Genomic DNA, 23,387 nt, shown 5'->3' on the forward strand with positions numbered 1-23,387 from the left:
CTGAAGGGTGGTTTAAACACATGTCCCAAGTTGGTAGAACACGAATATGGTCCTGCAGAAACGAAAAGAATAATGCGATTCAACCACAGGGGACGTCTGGACTGTCTGACCTCCCGCGAAATGACCGCGAACAAAGTCGTGGAGTACTACGAAGGGAGGGATGACTTCATGCTTTCCAGAATCTATTTAAAATATTCAGTCTTCAGTCACATAATGGTGCAATCATGAATAAGATAGCTAAAATCAGAGTTGTCGCATTTATAAAAACAAAATTTTTTTGGAACATTATAGGCCTGGTTTGTTTATTTTCAACAAGATAAGGAATCAAATTTTTATCATGGAAGAGTGAAAATCGTATCCACTGTATTAACACGAGATGACTCAAAATTTCAAAAATATGCACAATCGGTAATAATCAATGAGACGACACGTATATTCTTATAAGAACAAAGTAGAACCAAGGACAGCAGTCTCGAATTGTACAAGAAAATAAAAGATATTTATAACAAATTAAAATTAACTACAATATTCCCATTGCCTTTCACCACTTTTCAAGAAGAAAGGCAGGTTTGCATACCTGAGAAACAATCATATTAGAGGAAATAATCGTCAGATATTAGTTAATAAAATACTTAATTAAACTTAAAAAATCGACTGATTTTATTAACAAAAATATTGCAAAAAAACTCAGACAGCCTCATCTATAGAGAATCACCTAAAAACCGCACAAACTCATTAACGAGGTGAAGAATACTTGGAATCTTCAAATCTATAACCCCTAACAGGATGATAACTTGGTCTATAAGGTAATATCAAAATAGAAAAACCCTCGATAACTACTTCTAGGACGAATACTAGCCCTAACGATTCTTTCCACTGCTGGATACGAATGACCTCGTTCCTGTGGCCTCAAATTCAACGTCGGTTTAGGAAAACTAAACAAATAATCAATCCTGTTCAAACCAAACTCCAGGAAGCAAACAAGTTGGAAAAATAGTAGAATCGGGATATTTCAAGCATTCGTATTTAGTACTAACATATAATTACAAAAATATATCAACCAAACAACTGAATTGGACACAATCCTCTCTGAAAATTCAGATTCCGAGATATCACTATACGTGGAACTAAAAGAAATACCGATCCAGAGAATGAGCGTAACGACTCAGCGAAACATATCCCGACATTCCATCAAAATAGGCAGGGTCAATAGTCAATTTCTTAAAAAGTACACTTCAGATAATTACTTGATCAGGATTGCTTTCCAAATTGGTATAAATGCTCTTAAGAAAAGAAAACGCCTTGTTTTCACAACCCACAAACATCTCTGCATATCCAAGCTCGTTACGTGACTCTATTTTAGAGTAAATCAGAAAATATACTCCACGTATCGTCGAGGTTTTTGCTGACAGTCTTTACAGTCTGGAGAAGTCTATTCTCGTCTATGAAAGGAAGTAGTGCGACTCCTTGCCACGCAAATCTCTTTCCGTTCAAATCAACTTCAAAATCTGAAGGATAGAAATCCAAAATGGGCGAATCCTAAGAATCCACATTATTCCACAACTCACCTCGTCTGTCATCAACGAGGACAATGATTGAGGTATCAACGAACCACTTCTTGGAGGTAAAACAGCCATGAGTTGTTCTAATGGTCGATACTTTAGAAAATTAGGCAGAAAACTCACCGGTTGACTATGTGCATCAAAATTGACTTTCAATTTCCCAAGACTCTTAAAATCAGACGCAAATGGGGAGTAGTGATAAGGATAGTACCATGACCAAGAAGGACAGCCCTATAAATGATATTGACATACATACAACCTGGTAGTAATATAACATTACCCAACATAACCCAATCGCATACTCATCCGCAACTTTATGACGGAAGTCACTATCTCCTTCGACATTAAACTTGGTTTGGTAGTATCGAGGCTTCCAACCATCCTCCCAGAGACGAACATTGTCATTCTCGGCCGATACTTCACCGGCTGAGGGTATTTTGGCAGACGGAGTTTGGATTGTGTTCTACTCTCAGCAATTTCATACAAACCTCAGAACGACGTTTATGTGGTTCTTCTTCCACAGACGAATCACCCGACTTGTGTCTCCAGTCTCTGTTCATCGCAGCAGAAAGATTTTCTTGCTTCCGGCGATAAAACAGCTTTAAACTGATGTTAACAAATGATACATCTTTGTTACGCCTGTTCTTAAAAATTTCGTCTTCGGCATGTCCAAGCGCTAAACTAATGAACAAATAAAGACCTGTAAGCATTTTTTGTACTCCTTCTAGATTGACGTAACCACTTTTTGTTAGATATCCCTACCGTTAAGTTTAATTTAATACCTTTATTTTATAGACCACATTTTTGTATATTTCAACAAGTCGAGGAATCGCCTCTTCTCTAAAAATTAATTATATTTTAATTGAACTAATAGTTCATTACACAATGTATAAACATAATATTTCTAGTTATTTGAATCAAAATAAATAATTAACACCAACCGGATATCAAGAGAAGGCAAATGTGGGAGGAAATCATTGCCAACAAAAAAGCAAATAAAAACCCAATCATCAAGCACTCTCTAAAAATAAGTAATGAATATACTTCAAAGTCATATTTAAAGGGAGGGTTGACAAGTCTTAATTGATTTGACAAATATTCTCGAAGAATGTTGAGAGGAATAAAAATGAAACGCACAATATTGGCGTACAGAGATAGTCCTGGATCGACATCAGACGCCGCAGTCCCACGACATTCCTCAGTCACATGTCCTTTAATAAATTAACCAAATCAAACCAAACTGCCCACAAATATCACACGGCTTTGGCTTATTTGGAATAAACTCTTCCCGAAGGATAGTGAAATGTGGCTCGTGAGTAGCCAAGCCCACAATGAGTCATAAAAGGGACATACCAAGCATAATGAGATCGGCTAAAAATAATAAAATCAGCAAAATACCGTCTGCTCCAAATATGCAGTGTTTTGTGTTCGGATCGTGTTGTGGTTGTCCTGTAAATAGCAAACACCAAAGATACCCCTCTGTTTGCGGATATAGTCCATAATTTTATGTTCCCCCTCTCCTGGAACTGACGATGTGGATAAAATGACTCGAATCCGCTGCCAGGCTGGGACCTGATTACACCGGGAATAAACATAGGCTCTTAAAGCACAAGACAGGATATCCATAAATTCAGTCCCCTTTAAATAAACATAAGAAATGACCGGAGTGATGCAATTGCTATCAAATTCAAGTTGTTTTGGAATATCATTGAGATCGAATCCTTGTTCTAGCAATTTGGCTTTGATTTCTGAAATGCTTTCAGCTTTGATGCTGAAATAAAGATTTTTTAACTGACTTTAATTCCTTGGCAGAACGGAACCGTCGAGATCTCTGTTGGTTCATTTTTGCTCGCGGAGCCTAAGAATATAAGAAAAGACATACCACTCCGTCCACAGCCATGTATATAAGCTTAGAAGGTCTGACCATACTGAATATTCTGTCTACGTATTCAAAGATGGCTAGCATCATTTCTACTATGTTGGAAGGGGGTTTTCTATCAGGTTAGTCTTCGGAATACTTGTCTTCTGGGTGACTACATGGGTGAATTATAGCATTCATGTCAAGGTAGAGGTTGTCGAACTCAATATTATTTGGGTTGGGTTTAGACAAGTCTGCGTCTGAGTCCTTTGAATTTTAATTATTAAAAATACATTTTTTTCAATTCCGTAAACTACTATACCCGGATAATTAATAGTCAGCCATTTGAACAACGAGGGGACACCCATAGTAGAAAATAATATTTAAATTATTATTTTGGTAATTGTGATAGAATATGTTATAATATTAATAAAAATAAAAAAACAAAGATAAGAACGTTAAAGAAAACATTACCAAAAGCAGACGATCTAACTTTCCTTCACAAAAATCACATTTTGATTAGATTAGATTTTTTTGGATATTTAGTTACGATTTTCATAAAAAATTTAATTTTTTTAAATAAATAAAAAATATTTTTTTAATTAATTATTAACGTGCTTATTTTAATTTTGTTGTTTGTGTATGCAGATAATTGTAAAAGGAGTTGAAAAATCATTTGTGGTTAATTTAGATCAACAAGGTACTATTCATGATCTAAAGGTCTGATTTAAAATTATACAATAATTTTAGAAATACCTTTCTTCCCATTATAAGCTCAATGGGTCTGATCAGGTGTTGTTCTCTAACAGTCATGTGTATCTTGATAATGACAAACTCGTGGATATTACTAACAAATCGGTTAACCTCCTCCTAAAATGCCCCGGAGGTCGTCAGCACGGATCACTCATGCACGTTGGGAAAGTGCGGAATCGAACTCCTAAGGTGGACGGAAATGTTTCTTAAGGTTTTAGATTCCGAAGACAGAGAAGAGACGCAAAAAAACTGGTCGTTGTCACAGGAGAGAACAGTACAATAAACGAGTTAAGTGCGTCAAGATTTCTACCATGAGAAGGGTGGGACCCAATTCTAATGCTAATAAGAAATAATTTGTCTCGTTGATTTTATTTCTTGATTCTTTTTTTTCTTTATTAATTTGATTTATTTACTTTGAACATATTCTTAAAGTTTAAATATACAGTGCAATTCCTTATTGGGGCGACCCCGGACGTGGGGCACCCTCGGGTTTTGGGGCAATTTGAATTTCTATTAGGAGTTTTTCTGTTTATTCTTTATAAGATAAACCCCGTTATGGGGCATTTAATATTATATATATTTTTTAGTTATAATTTTTGAATTTTATTTTATAATAACTAATAATAACGTGTTTCTGTTGTTATGCCGAAGAGAATTTCTGTCAAAGACAAATTAGAGATTGCAAAGGCTTTAAAAACGAAAAATATGTCTGAAAGACAAGTTTTAAACAAATTCAAGACAAGCAAATGGACTATTTCTAGAATCAAACGAGAAATATGTAATTTTGATGGATGTGAAGGTTCTGAGGGCTTCAGAGAGAACCCGATAATAGTGATAAACATTCATTTCTCGACAAGGTCGTTTTTACTTCATTTCAAAAATAATAATTAAGTATGCATAAATTTCTATAGATTAAGAAATGATAATTTAGTAGTTTCCGAACCATTATTACAATCTACTGCCAAGAAAGCAGCTCAAATTTTTAATTTATCAGAATTTAAAGCTTTCAATGGATGGCTTGATCGTTTTAAGAAACGGCATCAACTTTTTTTAAAACAATTTCTGGTGAAAAAAGTCATGCGACACATCCATGCTGAAAAGCTTCTTTAAAACTTATGATAATCACATGGAAGCATATTCCAGCAAGGATATCTTCAACTGCGATGAGTCTGGATTATTTGTCAAAAAATCCGACTGTAGATCCTTCGTAGAGTTAACGGACACTTGTAGTGGTGTCAAAAAAATAAAGAAAGAGTTACCGTTCTTTTATGTACAAATTCAATTGGTGAGAAAATGAAACCTTTGGTAATCGGAAAATACAAGTCTCCTCGTTGTTTGAAAAATTTTAATATTGAACAGCATAATGTATTATATATGTCTTCAAAAAATGCTTGGATGACAAGTTATATTTTTAATGCATGGTTATGTATGTGATAAATGAACAAATGAAGGAGAATAACAGACATATTTTATTAATTTTGGATAATGCAGGATGTCATAAAGCAGATGATTATTCCAATATAAATTTTTTATATTTGCCTAAAAATACTACTTCGCTGCTTCAACCGCTTGACATGGGAATAATTCGCTCATTCAAAACATGTTACTCACATGAACTGGTTAAATTCATATGTTTTTTTGAATGCAAAGAATTAATATTAAATGGTATTCACTGTATATAAATAAATCTTTTAGGCCTATCAAATATAAATATGAGAAATGTTTTGCTAGCAATTGAAGATGCTTGGATGAATGTTACTAAAGAAACGATTACAAATTGTTGGAATAAAATTAATGAGCAACGTACACATGATGTGAAAAAATCGAAGAAACTGTCAAGGAAGTTATATCAGTAGAAATCTCTGGTATAGAAAATGACAACGCATTATATGACGGAGTTATAAAATGTCAATCTATCAAGGAACTAATTTTTTCAATTAATGCAATGGAAGATAACATTTTTCAGCATGCTCCAGAGATATTAAATGAATTTTATAATTTTAAGAAGTTGACAATGGATCGATTAATTCAAAAGTACAAATTCGGAGCGAAAATAACGGATCATTTCCCGACAAGTAAAGACTAAAATTGTTAAATGAAATTAAGAATAAACATCTTTTGGTTTTAAATTAACAAAACGTTAGTTTTTTTCGTTAATATTAGAAAACCCCTCTATCTGGGGAAACCCAAAAAGAGGTTAGACTGTATTTACGAGGTTGTAACCAATGAATAAGTCCTCAATAACATATCCGTATTTGCATTGTTTGGGGAATATAGTCAGAGCCAAAGTCCGCCTCAAATCTCGTTATATAACATAAGGGACTAATTGACACCGAGCATAGAAAGAGACCCAAACGATCATCCCGACCTCTGTCGGCATAATGATTAAGTTCTTTCGAAGTAAAGACAGAAAAGCCCAGACTACTGGCTAAGTATTAAAGGGCAGCTCCATCCATGTTCGTTGTTTCACATCCATAGCTCACATTTCAAGATCTCCGGCTAGGATTGCCAAGGAATTTTCTTCAAAGAACGTCTCAATGACAATTGAATAACGCCTTAGAGACTGAGTACATTCCATCAATGGTCAGCCAACCAGTAGTCGTGTGCAATTCAAGCACAATAAGTTCACAGAGAGTCACCTCCACAAGTCTGATGTTCCTCATCTTCAGGTCGCTCTGTAATAGACTGAGGTTCCTGTTCCCGCCACTGAGTTTGTTTTCCATGGTATATTAATAGAAATGTAGTCTTTAAATTCCATTTTCATTCTTTCAGCTAAGTCTCATTAATGACCAAGATGTCAGACTTCTCTGAGGATAGGAGAATCCTTCCGTTGTCGGCGACTAACCTCCCGTGAAAGTGCCGCCACCTTGGCTAAAGGAAACGTATCAATAGTTGGCTTTTCAGACATTTCGAAGGCTTGCCCCTCTATCAAGTCCAGAATTTCACTTTGGCTTCCTTCTGGTTGTTAAGGGGCCCGTTTTAAATTGCTTACTTTCTGTGGAACACAGATCGGATCTTTTTGAATGCCAAATTCGACAGTCATCGCAATCCACTGTTTCGAGAGACTCAGCGTCCGTCTGTACACCAGCATCAGAGAACAGTCCGTTTCTTAACGATTTCTTTCGGAATTTTTCCTCCAAAAGTTTTTCATTCGAAACTTTTATATTAGGTGCATTCCTTTTGGGAAATTGTTTATTAGAGATGTCCTTAGAATCCTTCAAAGAGTTTTCAACTTTAACTTTCCAATTAAAAATCGTGCTCTAGCTGTCAGATGGTGTCACAGAGGTTCCCGAAGTAATTTTTGATTGTCGCATTACTCCGATTCTTCTCTCCAGTGACTGTTTAGCGACTGGGCAACTTCCCCAATTGGCTCTGTGCGTCGACAGGCCACAATTAATATAGAAAATACCCCCAAATAGAAAGCGGCGCAGAGACTCCTTGTAGAAAGATGCAATATGACCGAAATTTTTACAGCGAAAACATCGCACTTAAGGTCGTTTAAATGATTCAAATCTCAGTGGAGTGAAACCAATTTTCAATCCCAGAGTTATCAGAGACTGTGCTTCGACTTTGTCGGTTACGATGAGTTTCTCGAGAGTTAGAGGCTCCCCATTTTTATAGAATCTTTCTAATAAAAACCCCTTGGAGATTACTCTCGACAAAAGCTTTTCGAGATCACAGTCTCGAACCAAATATAAAATTTTTCATATTATGAGTTCGGACTTGATAAGAGTAGCCATCTCAATCGAATGGCCACGCATTCCTAAAGGATGATTCTGGTCCAAATCGATCTGAAAAGAGCGAAAGTCCTCTTTCCTTTTAAATAGTAGCTCATATGAGCTCATATTTCCATTGTTTTTACACAAATTGATTTGCTCAATCAAAGGTACAAGAACCAAGCACTTGTTTATGTATATCTTCTATAAAATAAATTAAAAAGTTTTTTTAAGTCAAAATGATATTTTCTTGGGTTATGATAAATTTCATTTAATGGAACGCAAACTTGTGGAGATTGAAAAGATCGCTAAGTGCTAAAGATTTATTTTAGTCTCTCTTGTTTTTAAAATAATCCTAAAAATGAGACACTTATAATTTTCTCTTAGTCCTAATCATGAACTATTTCTATTTTAAATGTCAATGTAAATAGGTCAATCAAATAATTTTATTGTCAGCTAGGTCATCATAATTTGAATTTTTATTGATTTAATTCAAAGAAAAACTGAATTTTAATAAAAACCAGTCCCAAAATTAGTGACAGATATGGATTTTAACTTCAGGGGTTAAATGGAGGATAGTAGATCTCATCACATGGATAATTCACGAGTTTAAAATCACTGTCATAATAAAAATAAACTTGGTTAATGACATTCTGATGGTTGGTAAAAACCTTCACAGTAACCCCATACGACTTAAAAATTGCTTCTTCAAAACGGATACGCTAAATCTTAAGGATTGCAATCAAACCGAATAACTTTCTTCTTTTGACGGAATAATTCCGAAATCAGAAAGTTTTCTAGAATATATTAGACGATAACTTAACTCGTCTAAATTAATTTCCTTGCGCAATTCCAACACTTTACTGAAATATTTCAGTTCTCCATCAAGAATTCCTTTAAAATGCCGTCCATGTTTATTCCATTCATGTTCCCTGAGTTTAATTTAACTTAATAATTACCAAAACATTTCATTCGAATGATTTTTTAGGTCGCTAGAAAAATATTTCTCTAGTTCTTTTTTTATTGGCTAAAAATTGATTTATTGAAACAGTACATTTAATTTAACAATAGAAAATGGACATGTCCCTTCAGTACTGAGATTTTTAAAGAACCAGAGGCCGTGAATAGTCCACGTTGATGATTCCGATTTTATGTAATCTTTATTCTTATTGATTATAACATATTAAGTAAACTTCAGCATAACCAGGCTGCCACTGTAAGGCATAGAGATATGCTACAGAATTCATTCTAAATTAAAATTATGATAATTAATTTTTAGCGTCTTTTATAAATAATTTCTATGAACAAAACTAACCAGACCCAATTTATCAGCTAATGTATACGTTTGAATATTTTTATTTCGTTTTAGGTTATCCTAATAAATTCTTTAGATAAAATTTATCGCTAATTTTTAATAAAAACTTATTTTTTATTCTAGATTTTAAAAAATTGACTAATTTTAGTCAATCGAAAAATATGAATTCCATGTTACCACTCCCAGCATTTGTTCACTCGACAACAATATACTTGGCCCCTTTGGCTGAAGACTAAGCTATGAATAATGAATCTGGACAGTCGTGAGTTCGATTCCGAAGGAAGCTCGTTTTCATCCAGGGGTCAATTCTCGTTATCGTTCCCCTGCCCGTGAGGCAACGAGTACTGCTGGCACGACACAGTTGGAAATGGGGATCTCTTACCTTCCTTCCGGTCTTAGCGTGGCGTTATGGGGTCCACCATGTCAGTTGGAACTTCCAATCGGATATGGCAACGCTCAGGAGGCACTTAATGCCTACCGAAAAAAGGACTCTTAGAACTCTGACCCTGGGACATCGTCGTCTCAGGCCGTTCATGTGGGCAGGATCGAACCTTTCAGTAGGATCTCCCTCGCTTGAATCGGGAATCACGGGGATTATAATAATTAACTGGCTTGCCCGTGTTTGGTCTTTAAATAAATAAAAAAAAATAAACAATATACTTATTAACATCAAGTCCATCGTACAGTGGATACTGCCGAACATTAGCATCGTTGTCCTGTTTATAAATTAATTTGACGTTGAGACTTTAAAAGCACAGTCGTTCCAACATTTAAATTTTCTTTGTCGCATCTCCATTTTCTGTTTTAAACATTTTTTCGCCTGCAATAATTAAATTTTATAATGCAATATCTTGTGCCTCTGATAATTCCGTCAAATCGAAAGCTAAAAGTTGCTTCATTCTGTCAAATGGGTCTGATCAGGTGAAGCATTTAATATTTGGCTCTAAATTTTGAATTTTATTTTGTGATAGAAGAGAATTTCTGTTAAAGGCAAATTTGAGATTGCGAAGGCTTTAAAAGCTAAAAGTATGGATCGATTAATTGGATCGATTAACTTTAAAAAGTTAACAATAAATCGATTAATTCATCGAGTATTTTAATATTTTATTTTCTGATTGGAATAAACGCCTTCAAAGTTAACTATAGTGGTCTTAATCAGTCGTGGTATAAATTTAATAATTTCTGTCCTATTTTTTACAAATATTTTGTATTGTCATTAATTTTATCATCTTGGTACAAAAATGAAAATCTTAAAATGAGTGGAACCGTTTTGTAGAAATTTTTATTCTAATTTGTTTAGAATAATACATTTTACTGTAAAATCGGAATGTTTAAATTTGATCCAAGTCTTTTATTATATGCGGTAAATTTTGTATTTAAATAATTTTATTGGGTGTGGGAATTGGATTGAAATGAACCTACCATCTTTTTTGGTGGAAAAAGCACGTGTTACAAATTTAATGATCATTAAAGACTATGTATCACTTCGGTTCTAAAAACGGAAAATAAACCTTAATTTTTAAAATTCATCTTCCGAAGCACGACCGACTGGATATATACCTTTGTTCCTTTTTGTATTCCAACGCAGTCTGAGTGGTTTTTGTAGTACTTAGAAAAAATGCCGTACGACAGGGATCATTTTAACTTTTGCTTTGTGAATAATTCCCAGTTCGCTTGCTAACAAGCCGTATTTCTACATTTTCTTCTCTTGAACTTATTTCAAGCGACATTAGAACTTTATTTCGACCTCGATTAGAGTAATCGATCTTGCCGTAGACAAAAGATCGGGTCTGTTGTTTCCCCAGCAGTATCGGTTCTGATTGTTGTATCTATCCTTATTTTGGCAAACTCATTAGCCATGCCATATTGAACTGAATAGGCCTTGAGCCTCTTGGTTTTCCCGAGTGAAATTTTTTTACAAATGAAGATGTAAACACTTCATGACTCCATTATGTCTTCTGAAGTAGGAGCTGTTGAGTATTTTTTCACATCTCGTAGCGAGGTGCTCAACTCTTTTTTTTGTAGAATCACAGTGGTTATAGCTATTTTTACCATACCAAAAAACAGGCTGCGGTATAACATCCCTTCATTTAGTGAAAAGTTGTTTCAGTTTATTAGCCACCCTGCTGATTCGACGAGTTGATTCGACGACTTATATAAAATTAAGTGCAAATATTTTTTCTAAATTTTCTCTAGGAGATCTACCAGTTAAATTTCTTTCAGTTCCTTAGGTTTCAATTCCTTTGCAGTGCCAATATTATAGTTTCGAAAACAAAACCACAATTGTGGCCGTATGCGTTTTTTGTATGACTTTTAGAATTTCGGGCCTTCTCAAACAGTGATTGGCTTTGTGCTCAAAATCTTCAAGAAACTTTTGAAGTATTCTTTCAGAATTAATTTTTATAGACTCGAAACCCCGCCTCAGTTTATCTTTTGATAAATATAGTTTTTCTTTGTCTGATTGTCGAAAATGTATCTAATTGTCCGTTAGGATTTGGCAAATTTTGTCGATGCATTCGAATTTTAGAGGCGCGATATCAATAAACCCAATATAATATTTTTACAAGGATACATAAAAGTACGTCTGTAAAGTGCTTTCATCCTGCCTATCTTACTGTAAAACTCAGGAACGCGGGGGAATGAATCAGAAATGTGTTGAAAATCTCATTGCTTTTCACAGGAAACAACTCAGGTCAAACCTTAAAATACACTATCCGATGAAGATCAAGAACTAAGACTTATACTACGTTTCCAAAGCAGAACACTTTCATTAATTTTTAATAGAATTGACTCCATAACTTTTTGTTTAAGCTCCAGTTGTGATCTTAATTAATTAACAATTTGGGGAATTTTGAATAAATATTCCAGTGAGAGGATCCGTGACAATAAAGAACAATTGTATGGATAATAAATCACTTTGTAGGATCTCACAATCATTTTTTTGATCAATTGGGAGGCTCACAGTCCATCTCTTAACAATACTTTTTAAAAAGTGGTTATTCACAAAGAAATTCCTAAGAACTTGACCACATGGAATAAAAAGTTACGGTCGAAATGGCTTTTTGACATCGATTCATAGTGAGTAGAAATTGTTTTGATACTCCTTATTGATAAACTGATTAATGAGGGCTTGTTATTTTGCACCTTGGCATTACTTTTTTGTCCAAACTGATTATCGGTAATTAAACAAAATAAATTTATAAAATCAGAGAGTTTTGAGTTTACGCATTTAGTTATATTTTGTATAGATATGCATTTGTAGTAATTTTTAGAACAAAAATATGTCTGAAAATTATGGACAAAATGTAAAATACTATGACAACTATGATCATATTTGTTAAATTACATCACTTTGACAGGCAGTATTGACAAAATATAACTTTTTGAAAGTTCTATGTAATTTTGATCGCTAATTTAGAAGAGTAGATTGATTAAAGTACTATTATATAACAAATTCTAGACATATTGTTAATCAATTGCCGTTCGTATGAGATGGTGATGGTTGGTAAACTTCCGAAAGAACGTCTAGAATGGAAAGGAGACCGTCATTTCCTCCAAAATTCTCAATTATTTGTCGCAATCTAAAAAAATGATAAACCCAAAAATCTTAACTGGCATTCCAAGTCAATAAGCGTCCTTCTAGTGTGCTCGTAGCTGCCAAGTTCATCAATTTTAGCAAGACATTCCAATTTCTCTTCATCGTTGTCCACCCGGCGTTTAAGGGTTCGTTTAAGTTAAGAAAAATAAACTAAAATTTAAAATTTGACAATTTTAAAGGATATTCATGACATCTCCTTCTGGCCCTTCTTCAAGAATAGCGTGGGTAATGACATACGAAAACTTTCCTTCAGTCAAATCACTAGCTAGTCCTTTCATTCGAAAATACTGCCAAAATAAAAATTATGAAAACATTTGAAGAATAAAGATCGGCAAAATCGTCCCTAATTTGGAAATAGACACCAAAAACATCACAAAACTCTGAATAATCTCTACAATCATCACAGTCAAACCTCTACCTTGTATCACAAAGGCTAAACAGCTGACACAAACTCACCACAAGACTAAAAAGTCCTCCAGTTTCTAAAATTTTAATGACATGTTTTACTATATTTTGCTATTTGATAATATTGTGCGATTGTAGGGCAAATGAAAGAATCCCTGAAATAAATTTCCATTCCTTGACCTTCGTGAAGTCGCATCATATGATCTAAAAAATATTGAGATGTCTATAAACCACAAAAGATGTGAGAGGCCTCAGGTTTTCCCAAAGCAAGAATTCGCGAAAATGCCAAAAAATATACATAATTCGCGGAATTTAGTGTCATTGGAATCCCGTAAATAATATGTGAGGCTAGAATAACAAAAATCAACAAACAACCTTTGACACCTCGGCGAAGTTTTGCGGAGTCTTCAATATCGTCAATTCTACAAAAAATGCCAAAATAGGAAATACAAAAGACTGGCGTTGTGAAGAAGACCGCAGATTTCAGTGATTGCGCAAAGTTTGTCTACCGGTATTTTTAGCCAGGTGTTGAATGCCTTAAAATTGAGATTTTTAGTTCTACTTGTGCAAACGATTTTCGAAAATTTTTTCCGGGGATTTTTTCAATGTATCTGAAAGGCGCAAGTACAAACTAAAAATTTTGGTAAAATTAGCTGACCTTTTCTCCACATAATTCGTCCATATTAATTAATCTTTTTAAAACATACACATTAATTTGAAATATAAAATTATAATATATTATTTCTTCATTGTGATGCTTCGATCATTACTCATTAATTTGTTAAAATTTGTATTTTTATTTTAGAACATTAGCTCGCCGTATAAGCTTGAATTCTCAATACATCATAAATGAAGGCTACAAAAGCTTTGTGATTCACAAAAGAAAACAAGACAGCCTACGATTTGAAAGTGGGCTTGTTTTTAGAAATACTTAGCTAATGAGGAATATCTTGACTATTGTGCACAGGAATGGGAAAAGATGCCTCAATATCGTAAAAATGTAAGATTTTTTTAATATTTCTGATATATATTGCAAATTCTGCCTATAACCAGACAAAAAATATCCCAATCAAACGAAACCAGTCCGCTAAGACTGCCATTTCTGAATTTTATAGTAATTAAAAGATCTTAATTCCAAGAAATGCAGGCAGTCAAGTTCGGGATGCCAGTTCCCCCCAAAAAGCTGAATCTCCATTTCATCGAATCATACAGAAAAGCAGAATTAGATAAAAAAGAATACAATTTTAAGCAATTAATGGCCAAAACATCAATGAGTCTCCGTCGTCGTGTCTGGACAACTCCTGAAGTACAAAAATATCAATTTTTGTTGTATCTTAGTGGAGAAATGCAACTTTTGATAGAAAAATATTCCGAAGCTTTTAATTTATGGGCTCAGAAGGCAATGAAACGTGGACAATATAACCTTGGTTTTTTCCCTTCATAATTCTTGACAGTTCCGGCGGAGTTTCTCCCAGAAAATGAAATGGACAAACAAAAATTAATTGATCGAGATTTACTTAACATTGTTTTGCCCAAAGTACTCAGAGCGACCTCGTTCTTGCTGTTTGTACACGAAAAAACTAATTTAACGACAGTTTCTGAGGTCGGTTTGATTGGATTGTAATGTTTTTAGGCTCTCCTGAAGGATATGGTGAGTGAGTGGAGAAAATTGCCAGGGCAAGTGAGAAAGGTGGTTTAACAAAGCTTATTTTTTAGGAGTACAAATCTAAATCTGAAAAACTTAGAGCACTTCCATTTGAAATTGAGATTGATTCGTGACTTTTTTTTATGTCTTTGGTTCTATTAGATTATTTGTAATACTTTTGAGCAGATTAGTCTTATTATTTCATAGCCAAGCAAAATTATCAAGAAATGATATTCAAGAGAATGATAGTTTTCACGAAATTGGACATATGAAACTTGCTGCTAAAGGTTGAGATAATTATTGGCCATTTTCTACGATGTTTGCTTTTAAACTTGATATAAGCAGTTCGAAATATTTCAGACGCCCACTGAACTTGGTCATTTTATTTTACTTGATCAAAGATTAATTTTAAGGAAAAAGATCCGCTCTGCTAAGTCGTTTTTAAAAAGAAAACTAATTCTTTAAATTGGCTTGTCTTGGATTAAACTCGATACAATTTAATCGTTTATTATTAAGAATTTTCTAATTGACATACCAATTACAGTAGACTATCCATTTAACGAAAAAAAATTTAACGAAAATATTTATTTTACGAAAGTAAAATATTTTTTTACGTTTTTCCTTAGATAAATTCAAAAATAAAATTTTTTTTTCTTTGTATTAGTGAATATTTAAATATATTTAACGAATATTTAAATAACGAAAATTAAAATTTTTGATAAAATTTTAAAATAATTTTTCCTCGCTATTTCTTTGTAGTAAACCATGTGTGCAAGGGTGAACAATATGAAGAAAAAAAGAAAAACTTATCAAATTCAACAAAAACTGGAAGTTATTGATTTTAGGAATAATCCTGCTGTTACTCAAGAAAATTTGGCTCAGTGGTTTAATATGCCTATTGGAGTGATCAATTCAACGTTGAAGAAATATTTTTTGCAAGAATCTGGTGAACATATTCACCTAATTACAAATTTGAGAAATATATTGGCAAAAATTAAAAAGAAGGAACCTAAAATTACCGATTACATGACACATTTTAATTAAACAATTTTTTTCGTTAAATTCATTAACGAATGCTCAATTTTCATTTTCGTTAAATGAATAGTCTACTGTAGTATGCCTGAAGAAAAAAATTGAGATCAGCAGAAAATTAAAAGAGATAAGAAAGTTTTTTTTAACAAGGGGTAGCAATTTACATACCTCCTTTCTCTCTTCTTTCTCTTCTCTAATGTCATCTAATGACTGAATCGCTAAACATCTACGGATCGACCTTCATGTGAAATTATGGTAACTCATGCTCTCGCACTCAATCACTTAAACTTGTGGAAACATTATATGTATAAAATGTATTTTTAAATGTCATTAGACAAATCAATCTACTATATAGGTTCTTATAAAATACAAGTAAATATGTCAAATTAATTAGAATATGTATGAATAAATCATCAAATCAATTTGATATCTCCTTCCATTCGCGGTTGAGACTTCCGGTTCCTTGGGCAGTAAGGCAATCAGCTTCGTTCAGGAGATCGGGTCCCGCATGTTTGCCATCACAGGCGACGCCCGCGAATCGAGATGGTTTTTCGAGCGGATATCCCTTGCGATAGTGCGCTCTAACTCTTTCTCGATCGCGTCGGCTTCCCGCCCAGGAAGCTTTTAATTAATTAACTTATTGTTAAATTAATGCAGAAATGTTTTTTAAAAAAAAAAAAATTTGATATCTCTAATCAGCATAGAGGCAAATACATGATGTTTTGGATTTCCTGTCATTAATAAAGAAATGCAAGTCTTTAGTGGAATTGAGAATCTGCATCTAGGACCTTTTGATATCATTTTCTCGATGATACGATTCGTGATTCCAAAGTAATAACGACTACATAAATGCTTTTTTATGACGCAGAGATACAATCAACCTCATTTCTGGCTCATTTGCCTGAACAATGACGAGTTTGTCATGTTCATTTTCAGTTTTTAGGTAACCCAATTTGTTAATGAAACAATAGTTCGAGTGTTAATTAAGTGAATTTATGATGTTAATTCTTTGATTGAGAGGACGCGCGAATAGATAGGCAGTTTCCGCGCAATATCGCTAGCGAAATGCGCTGAAAAAGCCAGCTAGACTCATGTCTTTCGTGATTTTTCCTCGAGATCATCAAACCGATTTCTGAAAGGAACTCCAGGGCTTTCGGGCCGATTATCCCACTCGTCTCGAAAGCCAGGGGGACGAAAAGGCAGGTGTTCTCCAATGAAACGTACTTTGCGAATGAGGCGTACTTTGCGTTTTTTTAGGTATAGTTTATCGTTTTTAATTTTAAACTTTTTCGATTTTTTTATGATGTGTACAACAATTCAGTCATAATACTATTTATATAAAAGCCCCGTTATATTTCCCGAGTTCATAAACTTGCAAAACCAAATTTCGAAGGAGTCGACATGCTTATTGTCAACATTTAGAAAACACAAACTTTTAAGAAAACATAAAACACAATTTTTATAAACTAAAATAAACAAACATATCAACTTTTTGAGGATTGTTTGATATTCATTAAAAACGGACACACAAATACAGAAAAATGTGAACTAAAATCAAGAAAAGCATATTAAAGAAAAGAATAAAAGTTGATAGTATTAATCCAGACGGTTTTTTCTTCGTTGTTTTTCCTTCTGTCGCATCCTGAGAGTTCCGAACTGCTTCTTTTTCTGGTTTTTCTTCTTCTTCCGATCCTTACATGCACCACGTTTTACTTTACTCTTAAGTCCGAACTTAAGACTCAGTAAATGCATTCAAACTTTATTGAGACGGTGAATAGGCTCTACTTTTAGTACATCCTGAGGAGTGTTATAGATTAGGGCAAATCCAGTCGTCTTTGTGTTCCCAAATTGAGTTTTAAGGCCGTGGCAAATTACTCGATCGAGAGTGACATTGTGCATTTTTGCCAAATATTCCCTCACTGCTTGGCGGGTAGGAGTGCCAGTGGTGGTGTGGCGAATAGTAAACATCATCTGTCTCCTATCCAAGAGAGGGTTCTTCATAGATTTTTGTGTTGATATAGTTATGGATTTGTCAGTCTAATATTTTATTAAAAATTTGAAACACACCAGAACACCCATGAAAAGCACGACAAAATATTTTATTCGAATTTATGTTAATTAAAAATAACTAATTCTAATTATAAATTTTCTTTATTTTCATTTAAAATTGACGCACGTTTGACATAAAAAATACTAGATCTCCTCTTTAAATTTCATAGGAAAATTGTTGCGGAAATTATTAAAGCCCAATAAACTACTTTTTACTAATATATTAAATATTAAAAATATTTAATATTAATTTTGTTAGCAAATAAAATATATTGATAATATGTGTATCCAATACACAATTCTGTCTACTGTGGGGAGACTATGAGCCAGAAGGACTTTGACAGTGTCTACCTTAAGCAATGTGTTTTGGAGAATTGCACCCCTTCCACAAAAATCAGAAATAACGCCAAATCCAAATTAGTGAACATTGAGGCAGATAAGTTGGAGTAAGTAACATTGATTACCCCTCTCAGCAAGTCTGACTGGAATGCTCTCCTCAACACACTCAGCATGAACAGAGACATGGAGCGAGTAGTCATCCGCAACTCCCGAATGATAAAGGGGAATGCTTCCAATCACAAGCCTCCAATTGAAGATAACACCCTACTAAGAAAACTAGTCCAATCAATCAGTGGATTGGTCTCCTCAGACAAATGGCTGACCACACTCCACTTGGAAGGTCTCCTTTTGACCAAAGGACACATTTCCTGTATATTTAAAGTAACTGTTTGTTGACTAATTCAGTTTATGAGGACATCGGGGACTAAATTAAAGTCTTTTTCCTTGGCTTACTGCAATATTGGAGATGAGGGAGTGAAAGTTGTGTCTGAGGGACTTCTCGAGTCGGTGACTCAACTTAACCTGAGTGGATGTGGGTTGTCTAATGAGGGCGTGTCTATGCTCTCTCAAGTCATTCGAGTAAGGCAAATACTCATTTGTAGTCCCAAGCACTGAAGAGACACGAAGAGGCCTGGAAGGACACTCTCCGATACCAACTTCCCAACTTTGATAGAATGAGTTGTCTCCGACGTCTCACTCTTAACGACAATCCTCTTATCGATGATGAGGGAGTGGGGATAATGGCCAATACACTCGAGAGTAATGTCTGGGTTAAGGGTGGGTCACTGTCCTCATTTCTAGCCCTCGATCTTCAGCGTTGTGGCATAACTGTCCGGGGAGCTCAGAGTATTCTTGACATGCTCAGACTAAACACTTCTCTTTTAGTGGTTGACATACGTGGCAATTCAATTAGTATATTTCTACTTATTTTTTAGATTCTTCAATCCTCCAAGCCATTCAAGAACAGTTGCAGATCAATTGTGGTAATGGAGAGACTTCGGTAGGGCTATTTTGTCATGTGGCAGTACAAGTGGATGGAAATGCCTGTCCCCACCACCAAGACGTGTCCTGTTCAAAGTCAACTCAGTCAGCTGAATCTTGAACTAGCCAAAGTCAGTGAGGAAAAGAAGGAGTTGTGTGACCAAATAGCCTTGGTTGGCTACTTATTTGACTTTATAGTTACGCAATGAAAATACTCGTCTGAGGAATGAACTGTCCAAACATTCCCTCGTCGCCAACAATGAGTTTCTCAGTTATATTGAAGACACTTTTCAGCAGTTTAACGATTTTTTTGCATCTCTCGGGTAACGTGTGTGGTAATTGTTTAGCATACAGTCACAGACTCAATCAATAGTCCAGCAGTATTTGGCAGGTGCACACGTGTCCAGTAAAGTGGAGTCCTCCAACTATGAAAATGCTAGTTCTAATGACTTATTTCCTCATTCAATCTAGTTTTATTATTTTAAATGAATTATATGTTCTTTTTGTTACTTGTTTTTACCACCAGTCATGAGTCGAATGCCTAGGTTAGAAACGTTGTACATGGAGATTTACCTCTCCTTGTGCGTGCAGTACATTAATGTCATTGTGGCTGTTCTTGTATGTGCCATCATATAGGATCATTATATTGAAAGTAAAAGTGACTTGTTCGTCTTGACACCCATTTTCGTGGAAACAAAAGCAAATACATCTGCGAAAATACAGCAAGATTAGAACAATGAATGGAAGAAAGTAACTTGCCTGTGTCTGCCGGGCAGGAAAAGAAATATAAACAATTATTTGTCTGACTTTAATTTTTTGGCTGATTATGGCTATATTTGTTAAAAAACAGTTATTTAGTCAAATAATCATTTTTTAATAAAAATAGATACAATAACTATACCATTTCGAAACCGCAAGCTCAAAAAATATTTTTATGTTAATCCAATTGATAAACGGAGTTGCAAAAAACTCATACAAATCAACTTGTATGAGTCTGTTCAGCAGAAGCCTGACCAGTATTTCTGGAACAAATGCCCTGGAAGTAACAGATCCAAAAATTCTACAATTATTACTTGCCGAAAAAACCAGACAACATGAAACTCTTAATCTAATTGCTTCTGAAGTGCTTCATTCTAATTAACATTAGAATTTTTCTAGCTGTGCAGTTGCAGAGACAAACGCCTCGTGTCTAAACAGTAAGATGACTGAAGGATATCCTGGAGCTCGGTGACAGTGGTAAAAATATGTTAGATACTATGGGGGATCGTACATTCTTGATAAAATTGAACGACTTTGTCAGTCAAGAGCACTCTCGTTATTTGGATTAAAGGACACTGAGTGGGCAGTCAACGTCCAATCTTTGTCTGGCAGTCCTGCAAACCTCCAAGCTTACAGTGCTCTTATCAAACCGAATGAGCGAATTATGGCCCTTGAACGTCTACACGGAGGACAGTAAGTTACTTGATTAACCACAGTTTCTCGCATGGGTTTACCACCTCAATATCATCCCAACTCTTTCAGTTTATGCCTTACAGACTAAATGCAATATTTAATCTTTTATTCGCCAGAGAGACAGCCTCCTTATCGACTACGAGGAATTGGCTGATACAGCCAGATTATTCAAACCTAGAATAATTGTTGCTGGCACTTCTTGCTATTCCCGTCTCATTGATTACGCTCGATTTAAAGAGGTTGGTGAATGTTATTCATCAGATTTGTGATGACGTGGGGGCATATCTGATGGTGGACATGGCACATATTTCTGGACTAGTTGCTGCGGGAGTAATTCCTAGTCCATTCCCCTACGCCGATATTGTAACTTCCACCACTCATAAAACTCTTCGCGGTCCTCGGTTTGGACATTTTGTCAGTAAACTAGATCTGGAATCATTTTTGTACGAAAAAGTGAAAATGAACCAAACTTGGTTTCTGCTCTGGATTTTTCAGTTTTTCCAAGTTTTCAAGGGGCCCCTCATCTGCACACGATAGGAGCCCTAGCTGTAGCTCTAAAAGAAGTGTTTTTTACCATAATTGTACCTAAGGCTGCATCCCCGGAATTTAGGAAATATCAATCACAAGTCGTAACAAATGCAAAAGAGTTATCCAAATGTCTACAATCTCTAGGGTATCAAATTGTGACAGGTAGAAATTGGTTTTTATTGAAAGGGGGAACTGATAATCATCTTATGCTAATTGATCTCCGTTCTATTGGTCTGAACGGAATATGGGCTCAGCATATGTGCGATTATGTGGGCATTTCACTGAACAAAGGCACCTGTCCTTATGACGACAATCAAACTGTCCCCGGAGGGATCAGAATTGGTGTTGCATTTATGGATAATATATTTATAGGAACTGCTGCTATTACATCGAGAGGATTGCAAACCAGTGATATGCAACAGGTAGCAACACTTTTGAGCAAGGCATTGGAAATTGGCAAAAAAGTGGCACATAATACAAGTTCTTAATGTTTTTTACACAAAAAGAAGAGTTGAATGACTTCATCCACCAAATTCAAAATGAAGAAGAATCAAATATATTACAAAAACAAATTAAAGAATTCGTTAGCCAATTTCAAGCTCCGGGGCATTCCATAATTTAGATATCTTTCATGGAACATTAATATATTTAATTAAATTTGATTCTTTCTAAAATTTTTTGGCTCTCATTTTCAATTTTTAGTCGATCCATCGTCATTATTCTTCCAAACTTGTACTTTTGAATTAGTCAATTCATTGTTAACTTTTTAAAGTTATGAAATGCACTTATTATATCTCTGGAGCAAGCTGAAAAATGCTATCTTCCATCGCATTGATTGTAGAAACTCGTTCCTTAGTAGATTGTCATTGTACAACTCCTTCATACAATGCGTCGTCATTTTTTATACCAGAAATTTCCCTAATTTTCCATATTCGTGGGATAGTATTATTGTTACAGGATTCTTTAGTATCGATGTGAGATATTGTAATTTATTATCACCCAGCCCTTGAAATGAAAACTGTTAATGTTGTCATGTTCAGTTGCATGGGATTGCTTGAGCTTTTCGCTGCTTTTGAGATAATATAATTGAAGGATTGGTATATGATAGTGGGTTGATTGCCTTCCATGTGTTATTTGATACTAGGTTTGGAGAGCAGAAGGAGATATCCGGGGAGGTAGTGTTGTGGTTTGACTGGTATGGTTGGTGGGTATATTTTTAGGGGATTATTGAGAATGTGTAGACTGTCTAATTGATCATATATTTAATTGTCGCAGGGATTGCCAGGGTTCGATTTGTACTAGGATGTGCGATGTGAATTGAAGTCCCATACGAGAAGAAGATTATTTTTGTTGTTAAAGGTTTCAAGATGTGGATTATATGAGCACGGAATGGCAGTTGAGGTTAAGGGAATGTAGATGTTAATTACATTGAGATTGGTTTTAATTTTATATTTTATTTTAATAGATTGTAGCTCTTTTTTCTCACCGACTTTATATCTGAATCTGAAGTTTTCAGATATCTATATCTGAAGTCGTTTGATGTTTCGATGTATGAGATATTTTTACTGCTAAACGTAATTAGGCCACCATTGGAGGAAAGTCTATCAAGTCGAATAATGGAATAAACTGAAATTTTTGGCGTTTTTTGTATTTCATTTAATTTACTTTCTTGTATTAAGTCAATATCGAGGTTGTTTGAGATAATATGTCGCGAGCGCTGCGAGCGACCGAGCGCAGCGAGCGATCACTCAATTTCTAGATGCGATCAATCAACAAATTCATAAATTGACAAATAGCCGGGCTGGTATTTGGGTTTAAATATATTCGATTACAAAAATTAAAATCGATGCCAAAGCAGAATGTGCTTTAAAACCGATTTCATAAATAAAAATAAAATTTTAAAATTTATAATTGATATTTTAGAATAATGAGAAAAAATCTAAATGCTTCATAATTTATTAAAATGTCAAAACAAGAATCTTCTGAAGGAGCAAGCCTGTCTGCACAGTTCATTTGTGATTAGAAGACCTAATTTTAGAGATTGAAACGAGAAATAGCAATGAGATCTGTCAAATTATTACCCCCTCACAACCTAAACCAAATTAGCGTTCAGTATTCATTGATTTTACTTTTTATATTAAGGTCTACTTATAA

At 34.5% G+C, this 23,387-nt stretch overlaps 1 protein-coding gene and 1 pseudogene across 1 annotated transcript; one reads left to right on the forward strand and one right to left on the reverse strand.

Annotated features, from left to right (window-relative positions):
- Positions 1-1,828: 1,828 nt before the first annotated feature.
- On the reverse strand, positions 1,829-3,788 carry LOC115227184 (annotated as a pseudogene).
- Positions 3,789-18,438: 14,650 nt separating this feature from the next.
- On the forward strand, positions 18,439-19,266 carry LOC118760936 (centrosomal protein of 78 kDa-like). Its single transcript, XM_036498564.1, has 2 exons — positions 18,439-18,851; positions 18,890-19,266. Exons 1-2 carry the CDS (start codon positions 18,681-18,683, stop codon positions 19,205-19,207), a joined length of 489 nt encoding a protein of 162 aa, XP_036354457.1. The 5' UTR covers positions 18,439-18,680; the 3' UTR covers positions 19,208-19,266.
- Positions 19,267-23,387: the final 4,121 nt, after the last annotated feature.

The sequence above is a fragment of the Octopus sinensis genome, unplaced genomic scaffold, assembly GCF_006345805.1.
Source record: "Octopus sinensis unplaced genomic scaffold, ASM634580v1 Contig02042, whole genome shotgun sequence".
NCBI classification, from domain to species: Eukaryota; Metazoa; Mollusca; class Cephalopoda; order Octopoda; family Octopodidae; genus Octopus; species Octopus sinensis.